Source organism: Cavia porcellus, unplaced genomic scaffold (assembly GCF_034190915.1).
Source record: "Cavia porcellus strain 051 isolate PalLab524CR breed Dunkin Hartley unplaced genomic scaffold, mCavPor4.1 scaffold_8, whole genome shotgun sequence".
NCBI lineage: Eukaryota > Metazoa > Chordata > Mammalia > Rodentia > Caviidae > Cavia > Cavia porcellus.
In genome coordinates, this window is record NW_026947491.1 from 64,977,940 (window position 1) to 65,003,284 (window position 25,345).

At 36.9% G+C, this 25,345-nt stretch overlaps 1 protein-coding gene across 1 annotated transcript in view; it reads left to right on the forward strand.

The window, feature by feature from the left end:
- The window catches only part of Trhde (thyrotropin releasing hormone degrading enzyme), a 373,678-nt gene that overhangs the window by 11,757 nt on the left and 336,576 nt on the right, over positions 1-25,345 (forward strand). The window contains exon 2 of the mRNA XM_063255150.1: positions 1,069-1,342. Within this exon, the coding sequence (XP_063111220.1) occupies positions 1,069-1,342 (274 nt within the window). The remainder of the gene's footprint in view (positions 1-1,068; positions 1,343-25,345) is intronic.

The following is a 25,345-nucleotide window of genomic DNA, read 5'->3' on the forward strand; positions in this document are numbered from 1 at the left end:
AGTGCATGCCCGAGATCATGGACAGTCTAAACCCTATATATACTATGTTTTCCTTTGTGAGTAAATACCTTTGATAAAGCTTAATTTATAAATTAGGTACAGTAAGAAATTAACACCAATAATTAGTAACAGAATATAACAGTTATAGCAGTGTACTCTTATAAAAGTTATATAAGTGTGATGTTTCTCAAAATATTTTAATTCCTAATTACAGTGTAGTAATGTTAAGGACTGCACTTAATCATGGGCACCCGAAGCCATGGAAAGTGAAACCACAGGGAAGGGCTGCTACTGCAGATGCCAGTGATCGCTGGCCTATTCAGGATCAGTGTGTGTTATGGACTCTGAGAAAGGGTGATGAGATGGTGAATCAGTGACGCCTGTTTGCTGGCTGCCTACGGCAAGCAGCAGTGATACGTACTTTACCTCTTTCTTTCTAAGCTTTGCAGTACTTCTAGAGTTAGACTTAATTGTTTCCATTTAAAGCAGTGAACAACTATATCCTAAAAAAGTGTCCAAGGTGGAAGGGCTAAGAAAGTCATTGAGGCAGAATTCACACAAAGATTTAACAAGTTACAAAGTCGTTATTGTTAAAATCTCAGCCTATATCTTGAAGTTTGAGGTTACAGATGTTTCTCAGTAGAGATCTTTGTGCTATATATGTATCTGAGGATAACCTTTGGCTTTCAGTTCCATTATCATTGTATGTTGTATTTCCCAGTCTCAGGGAGGAAAGTGGAACACTTAAAAGCAAAATCATTGTGTTCCCATGTTTGCCAGTGTGATTTCACTTGTTTTTCTGTAGCATATAATGTTTCATCTAACAAGCCCTGTTCTAGGCTTAGAGAATTTACTTTGAGACAAAAAACTTTTCTAAAGAACCTTTGTCACTGGGGAAGTATATGGTGTATGAATTGTGCTTTTATGCTATTAATGGATTCAGGCTTCATTTGGAAAAAATATTTTTTCAGTTTTACAAAACATATTATCAGCAAAAGTGTATAATGTGGACATAAGCTAACTCAAGCCATAATGAAATAGAATGTCACTTTTCTTTTTTTCTTCCAGATTCCTTGGTGTGACTCAGTTTTCGCCTACACATGCCAGAAAGGCATTTCCATGTTTTGACGAGCCAATCTACAAGGCCACTTTCAAAATCAGCATCAAGCATCAGGCAACCTATTTGTCACTATCAAACATGCCAGTGGAGACTTCTGTGTTTGAGGAAGACGGATGGGTCACAGACCACTTCTCACAGACCCCGCTCATGTCCACGTATTATTTAGCCTGGGCGATTTGCAACTTCACATACAGAGAAACCACCACCAGGAGTGGGGTTGTAGTAAGTATTTTCAGCCTAATGATGTTTTTGGATACTGTATACTTTCTAACCTTAATAACAAATAATTACCTATAACATTCTCATATTTCAAATAGTTCATTTCTTTAATTATTGGGTGCAAAGCATCTTCCTGATTTCAATGTGTCAAAGAGGAATTTCTTTTCTACACCTAGCCCTCTTATTCCTTTAACCACTTGCATCTTTCACTCATATCCCTATTTTTGTCTCCACACCCTTCCTGGGTATCTCGAGGACTGCCTTTGTCTCTTCTGAAAAATTGCTTGTTTCTGTTTGCATGGCTGACAAAGTCACTGCTTACTATGTGAATTATTTCAGATGTACTGAAAATGTGACAAATAATATATTAAAGTCCAGGTACCTGTAGGCAGATCTGTAGACTCTAAATATGTTATTATCTTTGTTCTATTTAATTTAATTGTTGAGAAAGTAAAATATATTGAATGGAGTTGGAGCTCTCTGGGTAGCCCTCTCTGATCTCATTGCCTTCTTCCTTCCCTTAGAGACAATCACTGCCCAAAATTTGGTGTTTGCCACATCCTTATGTGTGTGTGTGTGTGTGTGTGTGTGTGTGTGTGTGTATAAAACCTCCATTTATAGTATGTATCATGCTTTTAACATTCAATGTAAGTGATTTTACTATACTATATATACTACACTGCACTATACTATATTATACATGTCATCTACAGATTATTTTATTTCATTTTCATTGAGTAAAGTACAGAGAGCACTTTCTGTATTAAATTTATAATAAGGATTGATTGGATTCTCTTTGAATGCTATCATTTGTGACGCTGTTGTGTTTTATCACTTTCCAAAATACTGTTGCACTGTGTTGTGTTAGACAAGGCTGTGCCAAATTAACGGTTTCTTCATTTCAATGGCTTACACAATAAATATGCATGCATCTTATTTTTCATGTTAACTATAAAGCAAGGTATTATGACTCTCTTTTTTACCCAAATGAATAAATTAAAGTTTAAAGAGATTAAGAAACTTGCCAGGATGAAAGAATAATAAAATGGAAGGGCCAAAAGTCGTATCTGCTGGTTTGATCCCAAGTTTTGGGCATTCCCTCCCGGCGGCAGGAACTCTGTGTTTCACAGTGGTTGTATGCCTGTGAGACGATGCATCTTATAATTCAGTGTTGCTTAAACATAACAGGAGAACTCAAATTTGTATTTTCAATTTGTGGAAAGTTCATAGCTACCTAGTAACCTCAATTTTGAAAAATAGCTTTGGTTGAAGACATTTTTCTATTACTTTTAATTGAAATCACTGCAGAATCTGCTTAAAAGTAGACTCTACTTGCATTCAAAATAATGGTACTATTGAAGAAATATATAAATTGATTTCATTTGTATCGTCATCAAAATAATATTCTAAATGTTCACTATACAAGGGGTGGCAGACATTTTACTTTTGGGGCTTATAACAATTTGAAATGTTGAATTCCTCTGATTTGGGCAGTGTCTTCTGTGAGCATTTCAAAGATGTAGTTACTGGACCATACTCGGAAAAGGAACAGGAAGACATCTCATTTCCTTTTTGTCTTCAGATTGTGAACACTGACTTGCTGTGGGTCAGCTAGCATAAGGCACACTGGAAATGGTTTTCCTTAGTATATTTTCTTTAAAGTAGCCTAAAAATGTTCTCAGCCATACACAGTTATATGCTTGTTGCTAAGTGACCCCTTTTAAAAACCAGACTTGCTAACTATTTAGATGTGGCTTTTTATTGGAGATGAGAATTTCTAAGTAATTAGTAAACATTTTAAAATTCCTGCCTAATAATTTTTATGTAGAAAAGATAATGCATATTACTGAGTACATTAAAAGGTCAATACATAAATTTTTAGAGTTTATAAATCTAAAAATATTAAAATCAATAAACTAGGAAAACAAAATTACCATAGGAGCTCTTGTTTATCAACTGTGGAAATACAGTTTGAAACTTGACTCTTTTTCTTTTTGTCATCCTTTTGAAATTCAATCTGCTTTCTTTGCAGTTGCTTTTCCCTTTATTACTGGGAGCCTATGGGAATGACATTTCTCAACTCTTAACAGCTGTAAGCAGAGGAAGTTTAGCTGCAGAATCTTGGATGTGGGACTATCTCATGAAGCCCAGGTGGTCATTTCAAATCACAAGCTGAAGCAATTTTCCTTGAGTTATGGGAAAGGAACTTGAGTAGTTTATTAATAATACACAACTGAATTGTAGCAGTGTCCTCAGCGTGAATGCTTGAGGCATAATCATCACTATCATTATTTGTTATCAAGCTACCTACACTTTGCAAAGCACTATCCTAAATAATTAGAAAGATTAAAAAGTCTTAAGAGTCCTCTTACAGAGATTGCAAACTCAACCTTGATATTGAATTCAAATCTGTATATATGTTTTGTTTATGCATACCTGATATGACTTGACATTTTTCTAATTAGTTGTCAACACTTAAAAATTGAGAGCTTGAAAATAAAATTATTTATTTCTGGCTTCTCTAAACAAACAAACAAACAAACCAACCCAAAGGTATTATAGTACCAGACCTATATTCTCACTCGGTAATATTTTTTAATTCATTTTTCTCCTTCAACAGATATTCATTGACTGAATATCAGCTAGTGTTCTTTGCTCTGGTGATTTAGCAGTAAATAAAACAGAAGCTTCTGCTCTCAGGTGGCTTATGTTCTGAAGAGAGACAAGTAATAAACACATAAATGTGTAATCTGTCAGGAGGTGATACACACTATGAAAATACCAATACACTGGTGTGGCAGTGGCCGTCTATTTTACATCACACATTTGCTCCATGGTAGAGCTCAGTCCAGACCACATGTGCTCCCTCATGCCTGCTCCACTTCACTGTATGTATTACTTGCTGCAATCCTGTAGGTATCTGAATTCTCAGGTACAGTCCACAAGCATAATTCAGGATGTTAGGCAGGAAATGTGCATGGAATAAACACTGAATGTATCAGTTGTGAGTTAGTGTCACTAGTATTTGTTAATCGTCCAATAAGAGTTATAAAACATAAGCTGATTTAGAAGAAGGGAGAAATTCCTGAGGCTTGGAGTCTAGATAAGCACTTCAAGGAACCAATAAGGTCCTGAATGATGATTTGATCTTAAGAGAAGCAGGTAACATCCATATTATTCTTGGCAAGGGAAATGTGAATAAGAAAATCAGAAAAATAAAGAGGTAGGGATATCTCCGTGGACAATACGGTAGCAGTATGGTTATGAACTGGATTTTAGAATCATGTAAGTCCGTTTCAGAACTTTAGGCTTCTTTTTCTGTTACTTGGTTTATTATTTAACTTTCTTCTTTCTTTTTTTGTTTCTTTGAGAATTCAAAGTATGAATTCTTCCTTTTCAGTATTGTTCTAGTCACTATAATAGCATAACAAACTACTTCAAAATGTAATGGCATAAAGCAACCATTTTTATCATGCTCAAAATTACTATAAGTCAGGAATTTGAAGGACATAGTGGTGAGTAATTTGTCTGTGCACAGTGATGTCTGGGTGTCAGTTAGAATACATGTGACAGGCCATGACCTGACACCTTCTGCCAGGATCATTTGGAACCATGTTTATCTAGTGTTTATACTTAGCCTCCTGGGATGACACTAGGGGCTGCTGACCATAACATCTATGTGTGACTTCTCCATATGGCTTGGACTTGCTCAAAGCACAGTAGCCTTAGGATGGCTGAACTTTTAAAATGGTAGATCAGTGCACAAAAAGAAGAATCCCAAGAAGAATTTGGTGAATCTCTATGGTGTTTTTTGACTTAGTTTTGGAAATCCATGACATTACATTTACTACATTCTGTTGATTATATATGTGTGTGTCACTCAGGATAGTCCTGACTCAGTAGAAGGCATGGACCTCAGCTTTGAAAGAAAGGAGTGTCTTAAGAATTTATGGACTTCCTTTAAAATTGACAGTCTGTTCTTTGCCCATAAATTATTTATAATGATTATATGTGCCATATATACTTGCCAGTGGGCGCCATCTTATCAAAAACAATGAACTGAAGTTTGAGATCCATGATCTTACCAGCCAGTTTAGGTCTAGATGAAATGATTTGGGTTTGATTTTTCAGCCATGGTTTCTCTCATTCTGAAGACTTGTTACCTAAATAAAAATGTTAACTTTCCTTCTCCATTTCACCAACATAATAATAGTGAGGCTATTATGATTATTGTAATAGCTTTCAAGAATGGGAATGTAGCTCAGTGGTAGAGGACTTGCCCACTGTGCGCAAAGCCTGAGTTCAGTACCAAGTATCACACATACACCTGTGTGCGCGCATACACACACACACACACACACACACACACCACAAAAAAAAAGAAAAGAATGAGGCATATGAGTAGACAACAGTAGTCTTTGGTTCATAGAAATTCTGATGTTTGGTTGGTCAATTCCTTAATTATGGTTCAGTTAGAATTCTCATTTTTGTCATTGAAGCCATTCTCTTCCAAGTGAAAAGCGGTTCATGTTTGCAGTAAATAAAAATGACTGAGTAAAAATAGTTTGTGTTTGCAATTAAATAACTTCAATTTATTCCTGCAAGTAAAAAACATGGGGCCCAAAGGCAAATGTTTATTTTGTGTTAGGTGTTACTTAAATCTAAATTGCGGAGCATGGTGTAATCCCAGCATTTGAAAGGCTGAGGCAGAAGGATTGCTGCAACTTCAAGGCCAGCCTGGTCTATAAAGTGAGCCCCAGACCAGCCTGAACCACGTAGTGAGACTTTATCTAAAAAAGACAAAAAAATCTAAGTAAATTAACTTGTGAAAAACAAACTATTGGCTTCTTAATCTAGCAAGTTACACCAATTTCATTAGATAAAACTATGCTCTCAGGTCTCCTTAAAATGAATCTATTCTGAGGCTTTGTGGAATAAAGATTCTTAGATGTTCATTACTTGACAGAGACACTTGATGAGGCATGCCCTCTGATTTTATAAAGTCTTTTTGTCCTTTGGGAAGAGTTATGGACTGCCATTTTAAGAGTTTCTAAATTCTCAAAGCATTATGCTGTTGGCATCGTCTCTAGAGCATGGGACTCTTTTTTGCTGAAGCTTCTTTACTTTAGGAATTCTCTGCTGCCTGGTGAGACAGGGAAGGGTAATGAGTTTTAATTTCAAAGCTAGAGAACCCTGGCTCTTTAATATTCCCTTTAGTTTTGCTTGAAAACTGGACAGTTTATTCTTAAGTCTGTTTCTTCTCTTTAGTAAAATCATGGTTGATGAAAAGAAACAGATGGCACTTTCACTGTCTGCCTGGAAACACTGTCTCCTTAGCTAAAAATATAGGGGATTAGTTTTATTTTTTAATTCTACAGGTGACAGGGTTGGTTGCCATACTTTCTGCCAATGTATAACAAGGTTCCACTGTCTTTAGCTTCCAATAATATTTGCCTTATTGTCCTTTCAGCCCTCACCAACAGCCTCTTCAGACTCATAAGCTTATACTAAAAATCCCATTGAGGCTTTCCCAGTTTTTCTGCACAGTCTAGTCCCACACATCTGGAGCCAATGTCCCATATATCTAGGCTTTTGTTATGGCAGAGCCATGCTTCCGTTTTGGTCCAGTGCTGAATCAGAAGGCCTCCTGAAACTTAGCAATAAAAACTACTTTTCATGATCATAGATGCTGAAGGCCAAGAGTTTAGATGATATAAAGCTCTGAATGACATGACTGCTTCCCAGTGTCGGGATCCTCAGCTTGGGGGCCTCATTTACTCAGGGAGACTTGATAGTTGGTGGCCAGAGCGATCTATTGGCAGCTTTCCTCGGTGCTGGTTGTCCATGGAATCACAGTTGGGGCTGTCAGTTGGGATGTGTATGAATGTCGCATTATGTGGTCTCCATTTCTTGCAGTCTGATGTTGGACTTGTTAATGTTGATTCAGGGCTCCAAAGGTGATTATACCAGGAAGTTGACAGTGTCCATTATTTCCATTAGAAATTATATATAGACTATAGTTGTCACCAGTTTTTCTTTTTTCCTTTTAGCTGTGTTACACTTTCTGATCCAAAGTAAGAATTTAAGCATTGTTACTTTTGGCTCATTTTTTTCATTAAAGCCCGTTGGCCCAGATTCTAGAATACAGGACATAGAGTTCCATCATTTAATGGGAATAGTCTCCCAGAATTTACAACTTCCCAAACTACTGCAGTTGTTAGGAATATTATGGGAGACGATGTATATAAGAACATAAGCACAGTACCTGGTGATGACATTTAAGTTTATGATACATTCAGATATCACTTAGGTGAGTGGTGCTATGTATATTGGAGAGATAAATGGAGACTGTATTATAAAAGTGCTTGATGCTGTTAAATTTCATTTAGTTGACAGTAAGGATACTTGGAAATTTTAAAACTGTAGACATGATATGTGTAATGTCGATAATCTACCTAGAAAAGTCATGCAACATATGTGGAATTGTAAGAGACTGGAATCAGGGGTGCATCCTTAGGAAACCTTGAAGTAAAGTAGTTATACTTGAAATGTAGTAATGCAGATGTGAAAAGCATTCTTAGAGAAGAATTGATGCAACTGGGTAAGGTCCAAGAGACAGGGAAATGAAGGAGAAAAATCACAGATCGAGTGGAGAATGACTTTAACATTTAAGGTAAAGCAATTCCGTAGTTTCTTGGCTTTACATTTATTGTGCATGAGCATTTTTTTATTGGCTACTGTAACCAGTGAGCACTTTTGTTTTCCTTGGCTAATATTTTGAAAGTATGACATATACTTCCACATTATCTGTTTATTCTATTATAGTTACATAAAATTTTATTAACATTTTGTAACATATGAAAATCTCTTAAACTCAAGCAAAAAGGACAGTTTATTAGACAGAAATTAGAATATGTGAAGAGGTTGCAGGTCAAGGGTGGACTTGAGCCCTAGAACACTGTGACGAACTTGGGAATCCTATTTAAAGGATCCTTGTTAGGGTTTCTTATGCATCAATGCACTCTCTTTTGGTAGACAGTGTTTCTCCCATCTACATGGTAGATTGTGACTGCTAGAAGTTTCCACATTTTTGCTGTGCAGACTCCAAAAGAGAAAATGACCTCTATCCATTCCCAGATTCTTAGAGTATATTGATGACCCGCCTTGAGTCAAGTCATCACGTTTAGTCATTGTGAATAGAGTGCCCAGGTGGCATCATATGGGAATATGACATCTTCTGCTTACCCTTGTGGATGGGAGTGTGTGGCACAAAGAAGAAGGATTTCTAGAAAAGGGATGTTGGAACAAAAAAAGAATTATAAGTGTCTTAAATATGATTTTTAGTATTACTAATTTGACTAAAATAAGAATACACAACATTTCCAGTGTTGGTATATGTGTATGTGTGCCAACATCCAGAAAAGCCCACATGTGTATACATATTATACACAGTTCTGATACTTATTGTCTTAGTTTATGCAGGTACCCTTAAAATCTGAGACCAGTAGTCCTTATAGTTTCATACTCAAAACACGATTAGGTCACAACTTAACAAGAGAACTGGGGGAGTGTAGATTAATATACTCTAAGTATATATTCTAGTTTTTTAAAAGATGATATTAATAATAGTCCTATTGCCAGTAGATATTCTGGTTAGATTGCATTATAAAGAAAGAAAAAGAAATAATTTCAAAAGAGATGGCTTACAAACTATTTAGGAATATAAGTGGAAACTTCCTGCCTACCCCTGCTGAGTTAGTCATCCTCCTCCTCTGTACTTTTAGAATAATTTGCACATCGAGTTTTGTAGCCTTTATGCTGCTGCACATCTTTTTTTTTTTTTTTTTGCTGACTTCTTTGCTTCTCTAGACTCGCCACTTTATCGACAGGCAAATGGCAAGTACTCGTGAAGTTCCACTGGACACCTAGGTGATGAGTTCCCTTCAGAGACATCATAGTGTCAGGGGTGTGCGAAACTCTTTGATTAAGTTAATATGTGGGGCATGAAGATTCTTGAGCAGGAAATCTGACAAATACTGAAACTTAAGCACAGGCATTCTCACTTATGGAACTCCAAAGGAAGATGTATTTGAGAAATGTTGCTAAAGAGAACAGAGGCACAAAGCTTTACTGCCAAGTAGAGAACTGAATGGATGGCAGTGACGAGGCTGTGGGGGTTCTGGAGCGTGGGAGGAGAAGAGAGGTGCTTCTCAGGGACTGAAAACAAGCAGTGGGCTCACGGCTCTCTATTGGGAATGCAAAGTCTCTGAATGTTGTTGGTTGGCTAGCAAAAGTTTGTAGGTAGCTGAATGGGCTTGAGTTGGCTGTGTGGCCAGAAACCATGGAATTGCCTGAGTTGGGGTCATGACTTCTATCTCACCTGTGTTGCTTGATCTAGGCTTGGATCACACATTCAGGTCTCCCGTGGTATGCGCAGGTTAAATGGCTAGGTCAGGGGTTTATTGGAGTCAGAGTTTGAGCACTTAAGAGATCTGAACTATTTTGAGCACTTAAAAAGCAAATTGAACCACTGGAAATTTCATTAGTGTGGTAGGAACAGAGTCAATAGTTCTGCTAAAGGGTGAATATAGAGTGAAGAAATGAATGTAGTGACTATAGTCTCTATTTTCATTGTGCTAGTTAAGGGAAGCAATAAAAATGCATTTATGCAGGTCCTATTTCAAGTGATTTTCTGATTATCTGAGAGCTAAATCTGTAAGAGAACAGTTATCAGACAGGAGCTAAACATTACCCTGATGTTTAATGCCTTATGTCATTTGGGGAAATAACAGTACTCTTTTTGTCTTCCTGCAGGTTTTAAGAACCCAGAGACAGGGACAGAGAAAGCAGATGTGGGGAGCTTGAATCTGGGGTGTTGACAAGGCACAGCTGGCCACATCAGGAGGTGAAACATCTAGAATGGCAGTGAGAGCACTGCTGGAATCGCTGGCTGCAGTATCCAGAGAAGCAGTGGATTTAAGATGAGAGTAATAGTCATGAAAAGTAGATAAGGAGGAATGGAGAATTGAGGCTACGATCAGAATAAGAAGTAAGAGTAGAGAGCTAAAGTGGAAAGACGGTGTGAGAGAAAAAAGGATTTCAGATTTCCGGGTGAGTTGGGAATATTTTCAGCTTGGGTTGGAAAGTTGGATGGATGAAGGCGACTAAAGATAGAATGAAGGACTGAGCAGAGATAAAATAAATTTGAGGTTACATTGAAACAAACATCAATAATATGGAGGAGAAACCTTGGAAATATTGATTGGAAAGCTGAGGGCCAGGCTTCAGACCTCCAAGAAGTGTGAGAGGATCACCCATAGGCCTCTCGGGAAGAGAGAGGCTTAGTGCAAGCCACGCACTCTGAAAAACGGAGAGCTTCTTCCTAGAAGTGGAGGAGCAGTGATGATAGGAGCTGGGAGCTGCTCCTTCTTTCGGGTTCTGAAGGTTGATGAAAGCAGATCTACATAAGGATGAGAATGTGGGCAGAAGTACCGGAAGTCGGAGGTTTGTTTAAAGGATTGAGAGCAGTTGAAAATAGGACTGTTTACACAGCAGGCAGAATGGTAGACTGGAGGGATGTGTTAACAACAGAAGAGTGGGAGGGCAGAACAGGGCAGATGCTGGTAAGGGAAGAGCTGATACAACTGTCCAGTCCCAGGGTCCTGGCATAATGCGTATGCTTTAGCCATCCCAGGATGCTGCCCTGGGCTGATAATGGCTTCATTGATGAACAGTAAGGGGTTTCAGTACATAACCCACAATGACTTCAAGTATAAGAATTCTTTAATTAAAAATGCTAATAGAAGCTAAGGGCAAAAGCTTAAGTAAAAAAGCAAACAAACCTGCAGAACAATTTGGTTAATGTATTTACTCGCTGTAGTGTTTATCCACCGTGATGTGTCTGATAGATTGCCTTGTGCCTGGCTAGGTATTTCTCTGTTGGGAGAGAGAAGGGAGAAGATTCTGGTTGCTGTCCTTCTTTCATTAGTCTTCCCAGAAAGATTTTGGGTGGCTTCAGAGAAAGCTACCAATTCAGTTGCTTCTTAGCTATGGTCTTCGCATAGCTATGGTCTAGAAGAAAATAATTAATCTGATAAAAATTTTTCCTTTTTGTGCTGTTTACTTTCCTTTTTAATTCAGATTTATTATTTTTTCATGTTCCACTTTCCTGCATGTCTTAGAACTTTAACTTTGAAGGACTGTTTTGGCTAAATCTTTTTAATCTTAGAGAGGTTAGAATATTGTAGAATAGAGAACAGGGCAGGAGTGAGAGGTGAGGCTGAGATTTATGCAGGAGGTGGATTATAAGGGATTTGTATGTCACCTCAAGGTGTTTTGATCTTATTCTTTAGGCAGAAGGGTATCATTAATGGATTTGAGCATGGGAGGCCTTCAGATCATATCAGAAGCTTTCTCTAGAAACATGAAGATTATACAAAATGTCTTATCATCTCTGCCTGAAGCACCTTGATTCCTTTTCCTCATTATTTACTTGACCAAGATCTGTTTTCTAGTTTGATTAAAACTTTAGTGTCCCTTTAGCTCAAGTTCCCTGATGATTAAGGAATAGGTACTAATTGGATAGATTGTAGCTAGCATGAAAAGAGGAGCCAAACTTTCACACTGGTGCCTGATACAAAATGTACTGCATGCCTAGAATTCCAGCACTGGGGAGGCTGAGGTGGGATACTGCTGTGAATTCAAGGCCAGCCTGAACCATACAGTAAAACTCTGTCTCAAAAGTAAAAATGCTTCAGTCCAGAGAAAACACTCTATGTAACCGTGATACATAACAAAGGACGAGACAAAATCATACTCTAGAGATTAACAGCATATTAAAATGATTCACATAAGTTTGATGTTAAATTTCAGAAAGATTAACTATAGTATTTAGTTGAGATGAATTAATATTTCTGGGGATTGAGCAAAACAAAAAGAAATGTGCATTTCTGAAAAATCTAATATTCCTGGAGTCTTTGTATTCAGATATATAAAATAGCTGAATATTCATAGTGGAAGAAGTTATCAAAAGTACTAATAGTACTATCTGTACTCAGCCTCTGCCAACTACTAATGTTTCTTGACTTTCTTATCAGACCAGATGGCAGGATACAAACTCACTAGATCTGTGTGATGCTGTTGTTTGCTGAGTAGAGTTAGTTTGGGGAGGAAATGATGAACGTTTAAACCAATCACCATCCAAATGTACTGTTCACATGGTGCTGAAAATTATTTATTTCTTGGAATACTTCTTAAAATGACACAAAACCATTCCTGTCGGTGTCACTCCCGGCCGGCAGGAAGGACACACAACAAAGTCTGGCAGTGGACAACCTTTTCTTTTATTTTCCTTCTCCGTACAGCCTGCCCCGGGAATCCTCCCGGCCGAAGCCTCTGTTGGTCCGCTCCCCGCAGCTCCTTGTGTGCTTCTCCCTACAGTCTGTCCCGAAGCCTCTACCGGTCCGCTCTCCGCGGCTCCTTGCGTGCTTCTCCCTACAGTCTGTCCCGAAGCCTCTACCGGTCCGCTCTCCGCGGCTCCTTGCGTGCTTCTCCCTACAGTCTGTCCCGAAGCCTCTACCGGTCCGCTCTCCGCGGCTCCTTGCGTGCTTCTTCTGCTTCTTTTTCTTCTTCTTCTTCTCTTGGCGGGAGAGGCACTCACTTTTATAGGGTTCAGTTGTTGCTAGGCAGACTATCTTACAGGGCGGGTTGTGAAGCAGGAGATCTTACAGGGCGGGTTGTTTACCAAGCAGGAAGCAGGAGATCTTACAGGGCGGGTTGTTTACCAAGCAGGAAGCAGGAGATCTTACAGGGCGGGTTGTTTACCAAGCAGGAAGCAGGAGATCTTACAGGGCGGGTTGTTTACCAAGTAGGAAGCAGGAGATAAGCGCCATCTTAGCACACTCGATGGGAGGGGTAATCTAGCTCAGGCTTTGCTCTTTCCTACAGGCCTCACGTCCGCCAAGTAAGGCGACCGGGCTCGGCCGCGGCTCCCAACACATTCCTACATTCATGAATATATATTGTGCCACCATGTTTAATAATAAACTGGGGTATTTGAAAAATTATGTCATAATTTAAGAAGATCAAAGAGAGAACAGACTGGGCAGAATTCCTGTGTTCACATAGATATAGGACTTTGAGTGACAGGTTGAGGGAAAGTTCTTTAATAACTTTAATAAGCTCTGACCTACCCAGAGTCCTCTATGGGAGTGGCACCATGTTAAACACTGTGTGTAAATCAATTTGTAAAGCTCATATTTTTTTTAAGAGCTTTAGAAGTCTGTTGATAAGATAAATACATTATTACACACTGGAAGGTGCAAGGCTCTTCATCATAAAGAAAAGATAAATTTGGTGGGAAGTTAGATGTCAGCAACAGAGAAAAATATTCAGAGTAAAAACAAGAGTATGGATAATAGTTGAAAAGCAATAGGCTTAAAGGATGGATGTATATGGATAGATAAAGGGGAAATTAAAGAGCCTTCTTCATGAGATGGAGTGTCAAAAAGAAGGTTAACCATTGGCTTCAACTGTATATTCTGTAAACAAATATATCACAATAAATGTAGATAGCACTTATGGAATACTTACTAGCTGCAAGGCACTGTTATAAGTTCTGCTTCACTAATACTTCACACCCTCCAGTTTTCAAATGAGGACAGTGTGATACTGCAAGAGGTAACATACGGCCTCCCATGAACTTCTGGCTCCTAAGTGACAGGGCCAGCATTCACACCTGTGCAATTGAGCTGTAGAACTCACGCTCTTTAAGTGTGAAGGATCCAGAGAAAGATGTTGGATGAAGAGCTGCAGAGATAAAATTGGATGAGTAGAGCAGGATCAGAAGACACGTTTAGATCAGAAAGGAACAGAAATAAGGACCCCAAAAAGATAAAACAATGAGATGATTAAATCGAGGTTTTGCTATTTATTTTAAAGAAGCATGTCAGATAATGTAGAGAGAGAAAATCTGAGGTTTTGAAAGCCCACCGGAAGGCCATAATCTACCCTGGGTAATGAGCATTTAGACTAGTAAAGCCAATCCCACGACAACCCGCACACCTTTTCCACATGACAGTGAAACCTGTTTTTCAAACACAGCTCCAAGAAATGCTGTGGTCTAATCACTGAATTGAGATTTTAAAGAACATTTATATAAAAATGAGGAAGTATGCTGGCACAGGAGGACAACCGTTTTTCCCGTCAGCTTAAGGCTTCATCTCCCCTGTGAAGCCCTGATCCTGCTCGAGGTTTTTCCCTTCTTTGAGCTATAATAGACTATTATTTGTAACTCTCTAATGCTTTGTGTTGTTTTCTATTCTTATTAGATTGAAAATTTGGTAAGTAAAATAACTGTTTCTAGTGGAAAGCACACCAATATATTATACATGGCATATATATATATAATAGCACAAAATCATTCATGTACACATACATTGTATATTTATCCACTATATATACATATATATACACACATACATCACATATACACACCTACCCACCTACCCCCCCCCACACCCTCCCAGGGGCACACAGCATAATTCTTTGTCCACACCAGCTATTCAGTAGATTTTCAAAGCATGGGTGATATAAGGTGCATGTTGATGGAAAAATCAATAGGTGTTGATAAGTGCTTTGATGAGGATGATAAAGGAATAAGAGTGAATTAGAGAAAATCTTGAAGTTTCAGGGAGCTTGCCTGAGAGGATGGAGTGTGTCTGCTGTAGTCGCACTGTGGGGATGTTCTCTGTTTGCCTTTATCCCCCGCTCTTCTCCTTTCTTCCACTTTTCTTTGCAGAGTTTCTAGTTCAGGAGAAGAGCAAGCCAGAGTAAAGCATTTTACTGGCTTTATTTCCTTAAAATGTAACACTACACAATCCTGTCACAGCAGTGAGAGAAAATGAAGAAATATAGAGTTCTTTTTAAAAAATATAGCAAATTTATTATATGTGTCTCTGTGATGGAATGTAAATCTTTTAAATGGCAAGTTAGGAAGAAAGTTAAGTTATCTGCATCCATGCCTAGAATTAATGTAGAAGTGTCTCTTAGCATCACTCAGGTAGTGAAAAATAATTGTATGGAACAAGATTGCTTTGTTCAGTGGGGTGGTGGTTATACTTTTTTCCTTTTCAGTACTTCATTGGACAATGAGAAATATCATTTGAAGGGGCTCTTGGGAATGTAGGAGATGCTTATGGTAAAGCCAATCCTTTTACTTTACCTTTTTCTAGGGAGAAGTACTGTGAGTGGTTAAAGAGACACTCAGTTCTACATTAAAGAATCAACTGAGAGTGCACAATTTCTATTAAATGACGTGTTTTCTAGGGGATATAGAGGAGTTAAGCACAGGGTGGACAGAGAAATTTAGAAGAAGTAGCATTGTTATTCGGTAAGTTGGGGTTGGGTTTTAGATTCTACTATTTACCAGGGTAAATTTCTTAAACGGAATTATAGTCTTGCATATAAGATGGAGCAACAGTGTTTACATTGTAATGCTTTTAAGAAGCTTAAAAGAGACAGTGTAAACGAAATGCCCATCAAAATGCTTGACAGTTAAGAATCCTCAATCCTTGGCATCAATAGAGACAGCAGTGGTATGGTTTAGGGGTGGACAGAGTAGGAGGGGGTGAAGGAGAGTGAGCATAGATAGTGAAAATGGGTGTCTTAATCAGAGAAAAGTGCAAAAGGTAGTTTGCAAAGTTGTTTATGAGATGATGATGGGAGACACAGCCTTTGTATCCGAACCTCCAGTATATTGCCACATTGAAAAGTGTTTATTTTTCCTATAATTACCAACATTGTGCAAATGCTTATAACCTAATTATTAGAGGAGCTGAGATATGTGCGAGGTACATTGCTCTATAGTTTTTCCATGTGTGGGAAGATGGGATATTCTTAGGTTTATGGAAAAATTATTTCACAAAGAAACCAAGGAAGGGACAGAGTTTGAAGAAATACATAGATTAAAACAGTAACACTAAGGTGTCTATGCCTGTTATCTATGTTTATATATAAAACAGAAGTCATGCCCTCCTAGCTATCAGGTTATGATTAAAGATGTTTTGGAGGTACAGGATAATACAATATATATAAAAAGATGGAAAAGGGATGATTTTCTATCAAAACATTTTTAATTCATCCAATTAAAAATAGTATTGTCTTAAGAATCACTCACTGTGTGTCAGTTTCTGTTCTATGACATTTACAAGAATTATCCCATTTAATTTGTACATGAAAGTTTTTCTGCTACAGTAATAATAATCTACAGACAGGAAAATTCAGGCTCAGAGATGACAAAGTTTGCCCATTTTAAATGCTGGAGCTCGGGATCAAGTTCCAGAAGTGAGACTGCAGAGTCCCCTATTCCTTCTGGCTTTAATTTGCTACCCTGTAAAAGTTAAGATTGAATCCTAAAAACAGACACAGGGTAACATAACAAACTTGGTCACCCTCGTGAGGGACCTTAATTTCTGTCTGAGATATTTACTTCTCAGAACAGTCTAACCACTAATCCCTAGGAGGAAAAATTTCTTCCATACCCTTTGGAGCTAGGTGTCTGAGTCTCTACAATGTTGATATTTTGGTCCAGATAACCTTTTTCTGGGTTACATATATCCCTCCTGTGCATTGTGGGATGTTTAGCTGCATGCCTTCCCTCTGTTTGCTAGATGCCAGCAGCACATCTAGCTATGAGACCTGAAAATATCTCCACGTATTGCCAACTATGGTCTATAAAATCAGAATCACTCGTGGTTGAGCACCACGGCTCTGGAAGATAGACTTCTGAGGTTCTTGGCCTACATTATGATGTATAGAGGTAGCTCTGTCTAGTAAAGAATTCACAGCATGCTGATCTCTTTAGAAGATGTTTTCTCTCTAGGTAGTCTCCATAGGGTGGTAAATAGAAGGTGGTTGCCTTGTTACCCCCTGTGTCTGTCATCTTATCTTGTAATTAGACAAATCGGGGGGGGGCAGACAGAGTAAGAAATTGACAATGACTTTTTGACCCCCTCAAAAATGCTGATAAAACTTTGATAACCGTATAAAAATCCTTATTCTGGTAGTAATTTTGTGAATGTTATATTGTTCAAGAAATTTTTCAGTAAAAGCATCAAAATCTCAATAGTATGAAGAAAACAATTTTGGCATACTGAGTAGAAAACAGTAAGCATTATTCAACAAATTAGGAAATCACTTCAATAGTTCATTCTTCCTGAAAAATGGATTACTAAATTCTCCTGGAGGACTCTAAGCTAGGTCATTATGTACAATTACAGAAGATGATGATGGATTATTGTTGTTGTTCATAGAATGGATTTTCAAATGAAATCACAAGGTCGACATAAGTTGCTATTGGTGGCAAATTAAATAACTAACCAACTAATTTTACTTGTGGAGCCAGAAGGATTTTGGCTGCAAGTATCATTTGCCTACTCAGTAATAGTTTCTAATATGGTGAATGGGATTCACTGTCATTATATGATCAGTTGTATGTGGATGTATCAACAATTAGAGGAAAGACATATGTCTTTCCCATGTAATATTTTGGAGGGGTGCATTCTCAAACCAGACAAAATACCCCTACCAGGAAAGAGGTGTTATTATTGAGGATTCAATGTTTGCTGAAATGAGTTAGTGCAGACAGAGAAAGATGGGTCATTTTCTCCAGTAATTTTATTGGTCCCACTCACTGTGCCTAAAGCTCCCCTTTTTCTTCTCAAACATGTATTTATTAGCCTTCTACACACATCAAATCTTAGCAGACGATCTGAGATTTATGCTTGGCAAGCTTGTCTCTGTGTTGTGTCTGTCAATGACTCTTTTTACTCCATTTCTACTTGAAATGTTAGTCATAGAAACAATTGTAAGTTGCTTGGTTTATTTCTAGTGAGATACACTGGTCTAAAACTGGTCCTATGCCTTGGAATTGTTTTGTTGTCTCTGTATCCTCCATTTGCCTGATGGGCAAGAGTTTTTTTTTTTTTTTTTTTTTTTTTTTTTTTTTTTCCTGCTGGTAGATGTCCAATCGAAACTCTTTCTTAGGTAAATGGATGCACCTTAAGACCATAACGTTAAGTGACATAAATGATACACACAAGTTTGAATATCTCACAGTTTCTCTTTTCAAAGAAACCCAAAATGTAAACAAAAGGGCCAAATAGAAGATAGGTAATAGGAAGTAGGCAAATCTTTTGCAAATGGGAAGAGGAACAAAAGATGGAGGAAGGAGAAAAGGAGAGAGAGAGAGAGAGAGAGAGAGAGAGAGAGAGAGAGAGAGAGAGAGAGAGAATATCAAAAAAATTGCAAGTAGAGCTTTTAAAAATAGGAAGAAGAAGAAGAGCTGGAGGAAACAGGGAAAGATGGAAAGGAAAGGGAACAGAGGATGTGTTCGTTATATTAACAAACTTCCCTACATTTACTAATGTAACTCTTATGTATTGTACTAATAAAAAGTAAAATAAAGTTGTGAGATCAAATAATTTAATGTTTTGCAGAAGGTACGAATAGATTTTAGACACATTACTTTCTTATGAATGTTTCCTTATTTGTAGTTTTCACTGCAAACAAGCTAAAGGACAGTTACTCATTAATTCTCCCATCAGTTTTTGATTCCATGTTAGAGAGTAATTATGGACTAAACATAATGTCTGTATAAATCATAGGCTAGTAAATGTTCTTTTAAAATCTGCATAATAACTTTTAAATCAGGGAAAGCAGAAATTATTTTATTATATACAACATTTCACTACTGTACCATGTAAAGCAGATTTTTTTCCTCTAATTTCTTTTTTTTTTTTTTTTTTGGTGCTGGGAATCGAACTCACGACTGCCTGCTTGCAAGGCAGGTACTTATGTCGCTGAGTTAAATCCCCAGCCCCCCCCGCCCCTTTTTAAAACTAAACTTACACCCTTACACCAAACAACTTGGCAATCATATTAGAGGAAGCAGATGTACATTGGGTCTAGCAAAAGAAAAAGTGCATTCTTTGCTGTGCAGAAATCATGGTTTCACTTATTCAGCAATATAATAATGGTCACTCAATAGATGTTTACTTACATTTTTATATGATCATTCTAGTTATGAGGGACGCAGCAATGAACTGAAAAGACAAAACTTCATAGACCTCTATTCTGTGGCCAATAAGTATGAGAGTGACAAAAAGTTGAAAAACCCAGTATGCTAAATGATTCCATATGCTAAGGGGAAGGACAAAAACTAGACTGGTACAATTTGAAATAGGGTGGTTAGGAAACGTGTTTCTAGAGCTGACACTAGGGAACGCTGATGCGGAGGCAGCGAGCCTTGGAATGTCTGGGGAAAGAGGATTCTGGGCAGAAGGAGCAGCAAGTGCAGAAGTATCGAGGTAGGAGAGTCCATGAGTATAGGAGATGCCACAATAAGTGCTTTGGATGAAAAGAAGAGCAGGTGATGAGGTCAGAAGTGTGCGTGTGTGTGGGGTGTGGTGTGGTGCATATGCACATGTAAGAAGGATTTATAGGTGATTACAGGGGCTTTTTTTTTCAGACTGAGTTCTATAGGAAGTCTTGAAAAGGTTTCAAATAGGAAAGAGGTATCAGAGTTGTCTTTTAAAAGGATTCTTCTAAATGCAGGATGGGAATACACTGTAGCAGGGTAAAGGTGGAGGCAGAGAGAACAATTCTGTATATGGGCCTTGGAGAGAAGATAAATAATAAGATTTGGGATAATCTGAAGGTACAACTGCTGGGTTTCATGATAATGTTGGTATAGATTTTGAGGAAATGAAACAGCTCAAATGGCCCTCTTGGTTTTTTTGTGCTGATATGATATCTAAAATTTTCAAGTTACACAAGAACAAGTGAGATAGTTTTGTTATTAGAGACAAAAGTTCTAAATCAGCTTAGTTAAAACTGAAATTGAAATCTTTCCATTCTCTAAATGCATAATACTAGGCAACTGCACTCAACAAAGTAATTAATTGACCTTCTGGATAAATTTCTCAGCTAATATCTTTTCTGTATATCTATAAAATGCAGCTTTTATTAAAATTCAGATGCTTTTGGTCAAGATACACTTTTTGTTGTCCTTGTCATTTCCATATTTTATGATGTGGAACACTTGGGACTCAACTAATAACTGCCTGAAGGCTTCATTAACGTCAAGACTGATAATATATTTATTTGCCTTATTGTAGATCCTCCCTGACTCCTGTCATTATGAAGGGAGGACTAGGAGAGAATCCAAGTTGGCCACTCAGAGTGGGATAACTTTGATTCCTTTCTTTCTTGCCAGCAACAGCACATTTATTTTTCCTGTAGTACCATATACTATTGGTATTCCATGCACACATTGGTGAATGTGAGAATAAATTGCCTGTGACCTAGCATTTGCCAATGACTTTTTCAGACAATTGACAGCCGAGAGAAATCATTAATTGGCATGTGGACATCTACTCCTTTTGATCAGTAGATGTACATGGCATAGAGGATGTATTTTAAGGTCTGATGTCTAGAACTGATCTACTATGTATTAGCTGTGTTACTTAATGGCTTGATGTGATTTCATTTCAACTAACATGCATAATAAAAGCTTGTTAGGTGAAATGAGATTATACATATAAGGTGCCTGCGTGTGAAAGATGATTTTTCTTCAATTCTTGTCTATCCTACAGTATGTTGTATTGTCAGAAAATAGGAATCCTGATGCAGGTTAGAGCAGAAGCTGTAGAAATGCTTTTGAGTCATAATGTAGTTTCACATACTAATTTTTAAAAAGAAGGTGATACATGAACTATTCAATTAAATATTATTTCTATAATTTTCAAAGCTATTAAGTTACTTATATCTGGTCTACAAAGAAGAGATGTTACTTGATTCACTGAATTACTGTACCAAGGAGAAACATCTCTAACCAAGTATTATTTTCTTTCTGACTTGGTTGAAGAGGAAATTCTAACTTTAATGTAGTGTCTAGATGCATAATTTATCTTATTTTACAACTTGATAGCTCTAATCAACATTCTTTTGCTTAATTTCTTGTTCTTTTTTAACATTACAACTTGTCACATTTTTAATCAGAATTATTAAATAAAGTGTATCTTATTAACTATTAAATTAATTATTAAATAAAGTGTATCTAATTATTAATAAAGTGTATCTTGACCAAAAGCATCTGAATTTATTTTTAATCAGGTTTCTTGAGGTACCATGTGCAATAAATGATTCTCTTTAAAAATGTGATTTTTGCTTTAAGTGTGCTTGTGCATTTGGTTTTGATAGACATGAAACCACTGGAATAATGTAAATAGAGATCACTTCCATCGCTGCCCAAAATTTCCCATGTCCCTTTCTCTGTCTTTAACCCCAGGTAACTACTGTATTGTGTTAAACTTTTTTAAGGTAAATAAAAATAGTTTTTTTTTCTTTTTTGGCTATCTGCATTTTATTTATTTATTATTGCCTTTTCAAAATTTCATTGGTCCATTTAGAGACACACTATGATGCCATTTGTATAGGGAATTTGTACCTGTATATCTTGCTTTTTCTTTTCTTCCTATTCCTCTCCTGTCCCTTCAACCCCCAACTCCTCATTTTCATAAAAATATTTGTTTCCATTTTTTAAAATTATTTCTTATTGTCTTTTCTTTCCTTTTCCCTCTACCATTCCTTGTTCTCCTTCTCATTTGAACATTTTAATTCCATTTCCTAATATTTTACATTTTGGTTCTTATTTACACTTTTGGTTTCTTATAAAAGATAAACAATGTAGTATTTAAATATATGTCTGATTTATTTCACTTTAGAGTGTGGACTCAAGGTATATCCATTTAGCTAGAAATGTCTCAAGCTTATCTTTATTTATGGAAGAATAAGATCTTTTGACTAGAAATACCTTATCTCTTTTACCCATTCATTGATTGATAGACATTGGGGCTGTTTTCAAGATTTAGCTATTATAAACTGTGATGCTCTAAAAATGAATGTGCATATGTCACTGTGGCGTGATGTTTTAAATTTTTTCAGGAAGATATCAAGAAGGGAAATAGTTGGGTCGAATGGAATCTGTAGGTCTAGTTTTTGAGGAATCTTCACACTGATTTTCACAGTGGGTTCACCAGTCTACCTCTCGTTGGAGAAGGGTTCTTTTTTTCCATACAGCCCCTCCAGAATTTTCTATTGATTGATTTCTTGATGATAGCCATTATTTCTGGAGTGAGATGAAACCTCAGTGCTGTTTTAATTTGCATCTCTCAAATGATCAGTGATGATGGACATTTTTTTCATGTATTTATTTGCGGTTTGTGCACTTTAGGTGCACATTTTTGGATTGAGTCTTTAAATTTGGAGTGTCTGTTTTTTTAAAAAGTCTTTATGTATTCTAGATAGTAGAACTTTTCTGAGGAACAGCTGGCAAATTTTTTTCCCACATTATGGGCTGTCCCTTTATTGTGTTGGGGTTTTGCTTGTTGTGCAAAAGCTTTATAATGTGAGATTTCAGTTGATTCTTTGTGATAGTTTCTGTGTGAGTGGGGTTTTGTTCATAGTTTTTGCATACATACATGTCTTCCAGAGTTATATCTATTTTATCTTGCAGCAGATTTAGTGTTTCTACTTTAATGTTGAGATTTTTGATCCCTTTCATTTTAATCTGAGTGAAAGATATTGGTCAGCTATAAGCTTTGACATGTGGAAAGCCAGTTTTTCCAGTACCGTTTATTAAAGAGGTTATGTTTCCTATAGCAAATGTGTTTGGCCCCTTTGTCAAAGATAAGGTGTCTGAGTCTGTTTGAAGTTTGTTTCTGCATCTTCTAATCTGTTCCATTTATCTTTGGTCTGTTACTTTTACAAAACCATACTGATTTTATCACAATAGCTTTGCAGTATAATTTCAAGTCAAGGAGTCTGATGCTGCTTGCTTTGCCTTTGTTGGCCAGAATTGCTTTTGTTATTTTAGGTATCTTCTGATTCTAAGTGAATTTTAGAATTATTTTCCCTGATTCTGTGAGATATACTTTTGGTGTTTTGATCAAGGTTGCATTAAATCCATATAACACTTTTGGAAGCATGGCCATTTTCACTATATTGGTTCTTCTTACCCAAGAACAAGAGATATCTTTCCATTTTCTGAAATCCTGTTTGCTCACCCTTTCCAGAGTAGTGCTGTGGTTTTCTGTATACATATCTTTTACTTTCTTAATGCTATTTTTTAAAATTTTGTTTAAAGAAAGAAAGAAAAAATTAAAGAAAAAAACAAAATAGAAAAAATGAGAAAAAAATAGAATACAGAATTTAAAAAAGATTAACATCATAAAATCACTAGTTGGTACGTTACATATTGTCATCTTAACAATAGTTATGAAAATTACAAAATCAAAGCATAAAAAGTGGCTAGATGCTCAAATATTGGCAGTGCAAATCCTTCTTTTCAATGATGTACTGGAAATTTAGTAATATGAACATTGATCTTACACACTATGCATACTGTTATATCCTTTAGAGCATTTTTCTTTCCTTTCACTTTCACAATATCTATTAAACTTTTACACCTATTATACATTTATAGCTATTATACTTTAGGATACCATTATTCTGCCACTTCTTATTTTTTACACTAGAGGGACAATGTGATATTTACTAATTTGAGTCTTTTTTATTTCACATATGAGGATATTCTCAAGTTGTCTCCATTTACCAATAAAGGCCTCAAGATCATCTTTTTTATAGCTGACTAGTATTTTATTGTATAAAAATATCACAAGCGTTTCATCCACTCTGCAGTTCATGGGCATCTTGGTTGTTTCCAAGATTTAGCTATCACAAATTGTGTTGCTATGAACATGGGTGCACATATATCACTGGGACATGACCTTTTCAATTTTTCTGGGAAAATACCCAGGAGGGGAATAGCTGGGTTGAATGGAACTTCCAATCCTAGTTTTTTGAGAAATCTCCATACTGGTTTTCACAGTGGTTGTACCAGTCTGCACTCCCACCAACAGTGGAGAAGTGTTCTATTTTCCCCACAGCCCCACCAACATTTGTTATCAATTGTTTTCTTGATGGCAGCTATTGTTTCCAGGGTAAGATGAAATCTCAGTGCTGTTTTAATTTGTATTTCTCGAATGACCAATGATGGTGAACATTTCTTCATGTATTTGTTTGCCATTTGTATATTTTTATTTAAGAACTGATGCTCATTTTTGGAGAGGATCTTTGGACTTGGGGGGCTTGATGTTTTTCAGTTCTTTATATGTTCTGGATATAAGTCCTTTGTCTGAGGGATTGTTGGCTAAAATTCTTTCCCATTCTGTAGGTTTTCTTTTCACTTTGTTGGTGATTTCTTTTGAAGTGCAAAAACTTTTTAGTAATATGAGATCCGGGATGTTGATTCTCTGAAGTATTTGCAGTGCAGCTTGCACTTTATTTATGAATTGCCTCCCTACCTCTGTGTCCCCAAGATTTTTACCTACCTTGTCTTCCAGTAGATTTAGTGTTTCTGTTTTAATATTTAGATCCTTGATCCATTTTGTCTTTAGTTTAGTGTCTGATGATAGGCATGGGTCTATTTCCAGTCTTCGGCGTGTGGAAAGCCAATTTTTCCAACACCATTTATTAAAGAAACTATCTTTTTTCCAGTGTACATGTTTGGCACCTTTGTCAAATATAAGATAGCTGAGTGTCTTTGTAGCAGTCTTTGCATCTTCTAATCTGTTCCATTGATCCTCAGGTCTATTTCTTTGCTAATACTATGCTGATTTTTATTACTGTGACTATATTATTATACTATTGTATAGTTTCAAGTCAGGAATTGAGATGCCTCCTCCTGTCTTGCCTTTGTTGCCCAGAATCGCCTTTGCTGTTCTAGGTTTCTTCTGTTTCCAGATAAATTTTAGGAATATTTTTTCTAAATCTGTAAGATACGTTAATGGTATTTTGATTGGGATTGCATTGAATCTATGTAAGAGTTTTGAGAGTATGGCCATTTTTACAATGTTGGTTCTTCCTAGCCAAGAGCAAGGAATATCC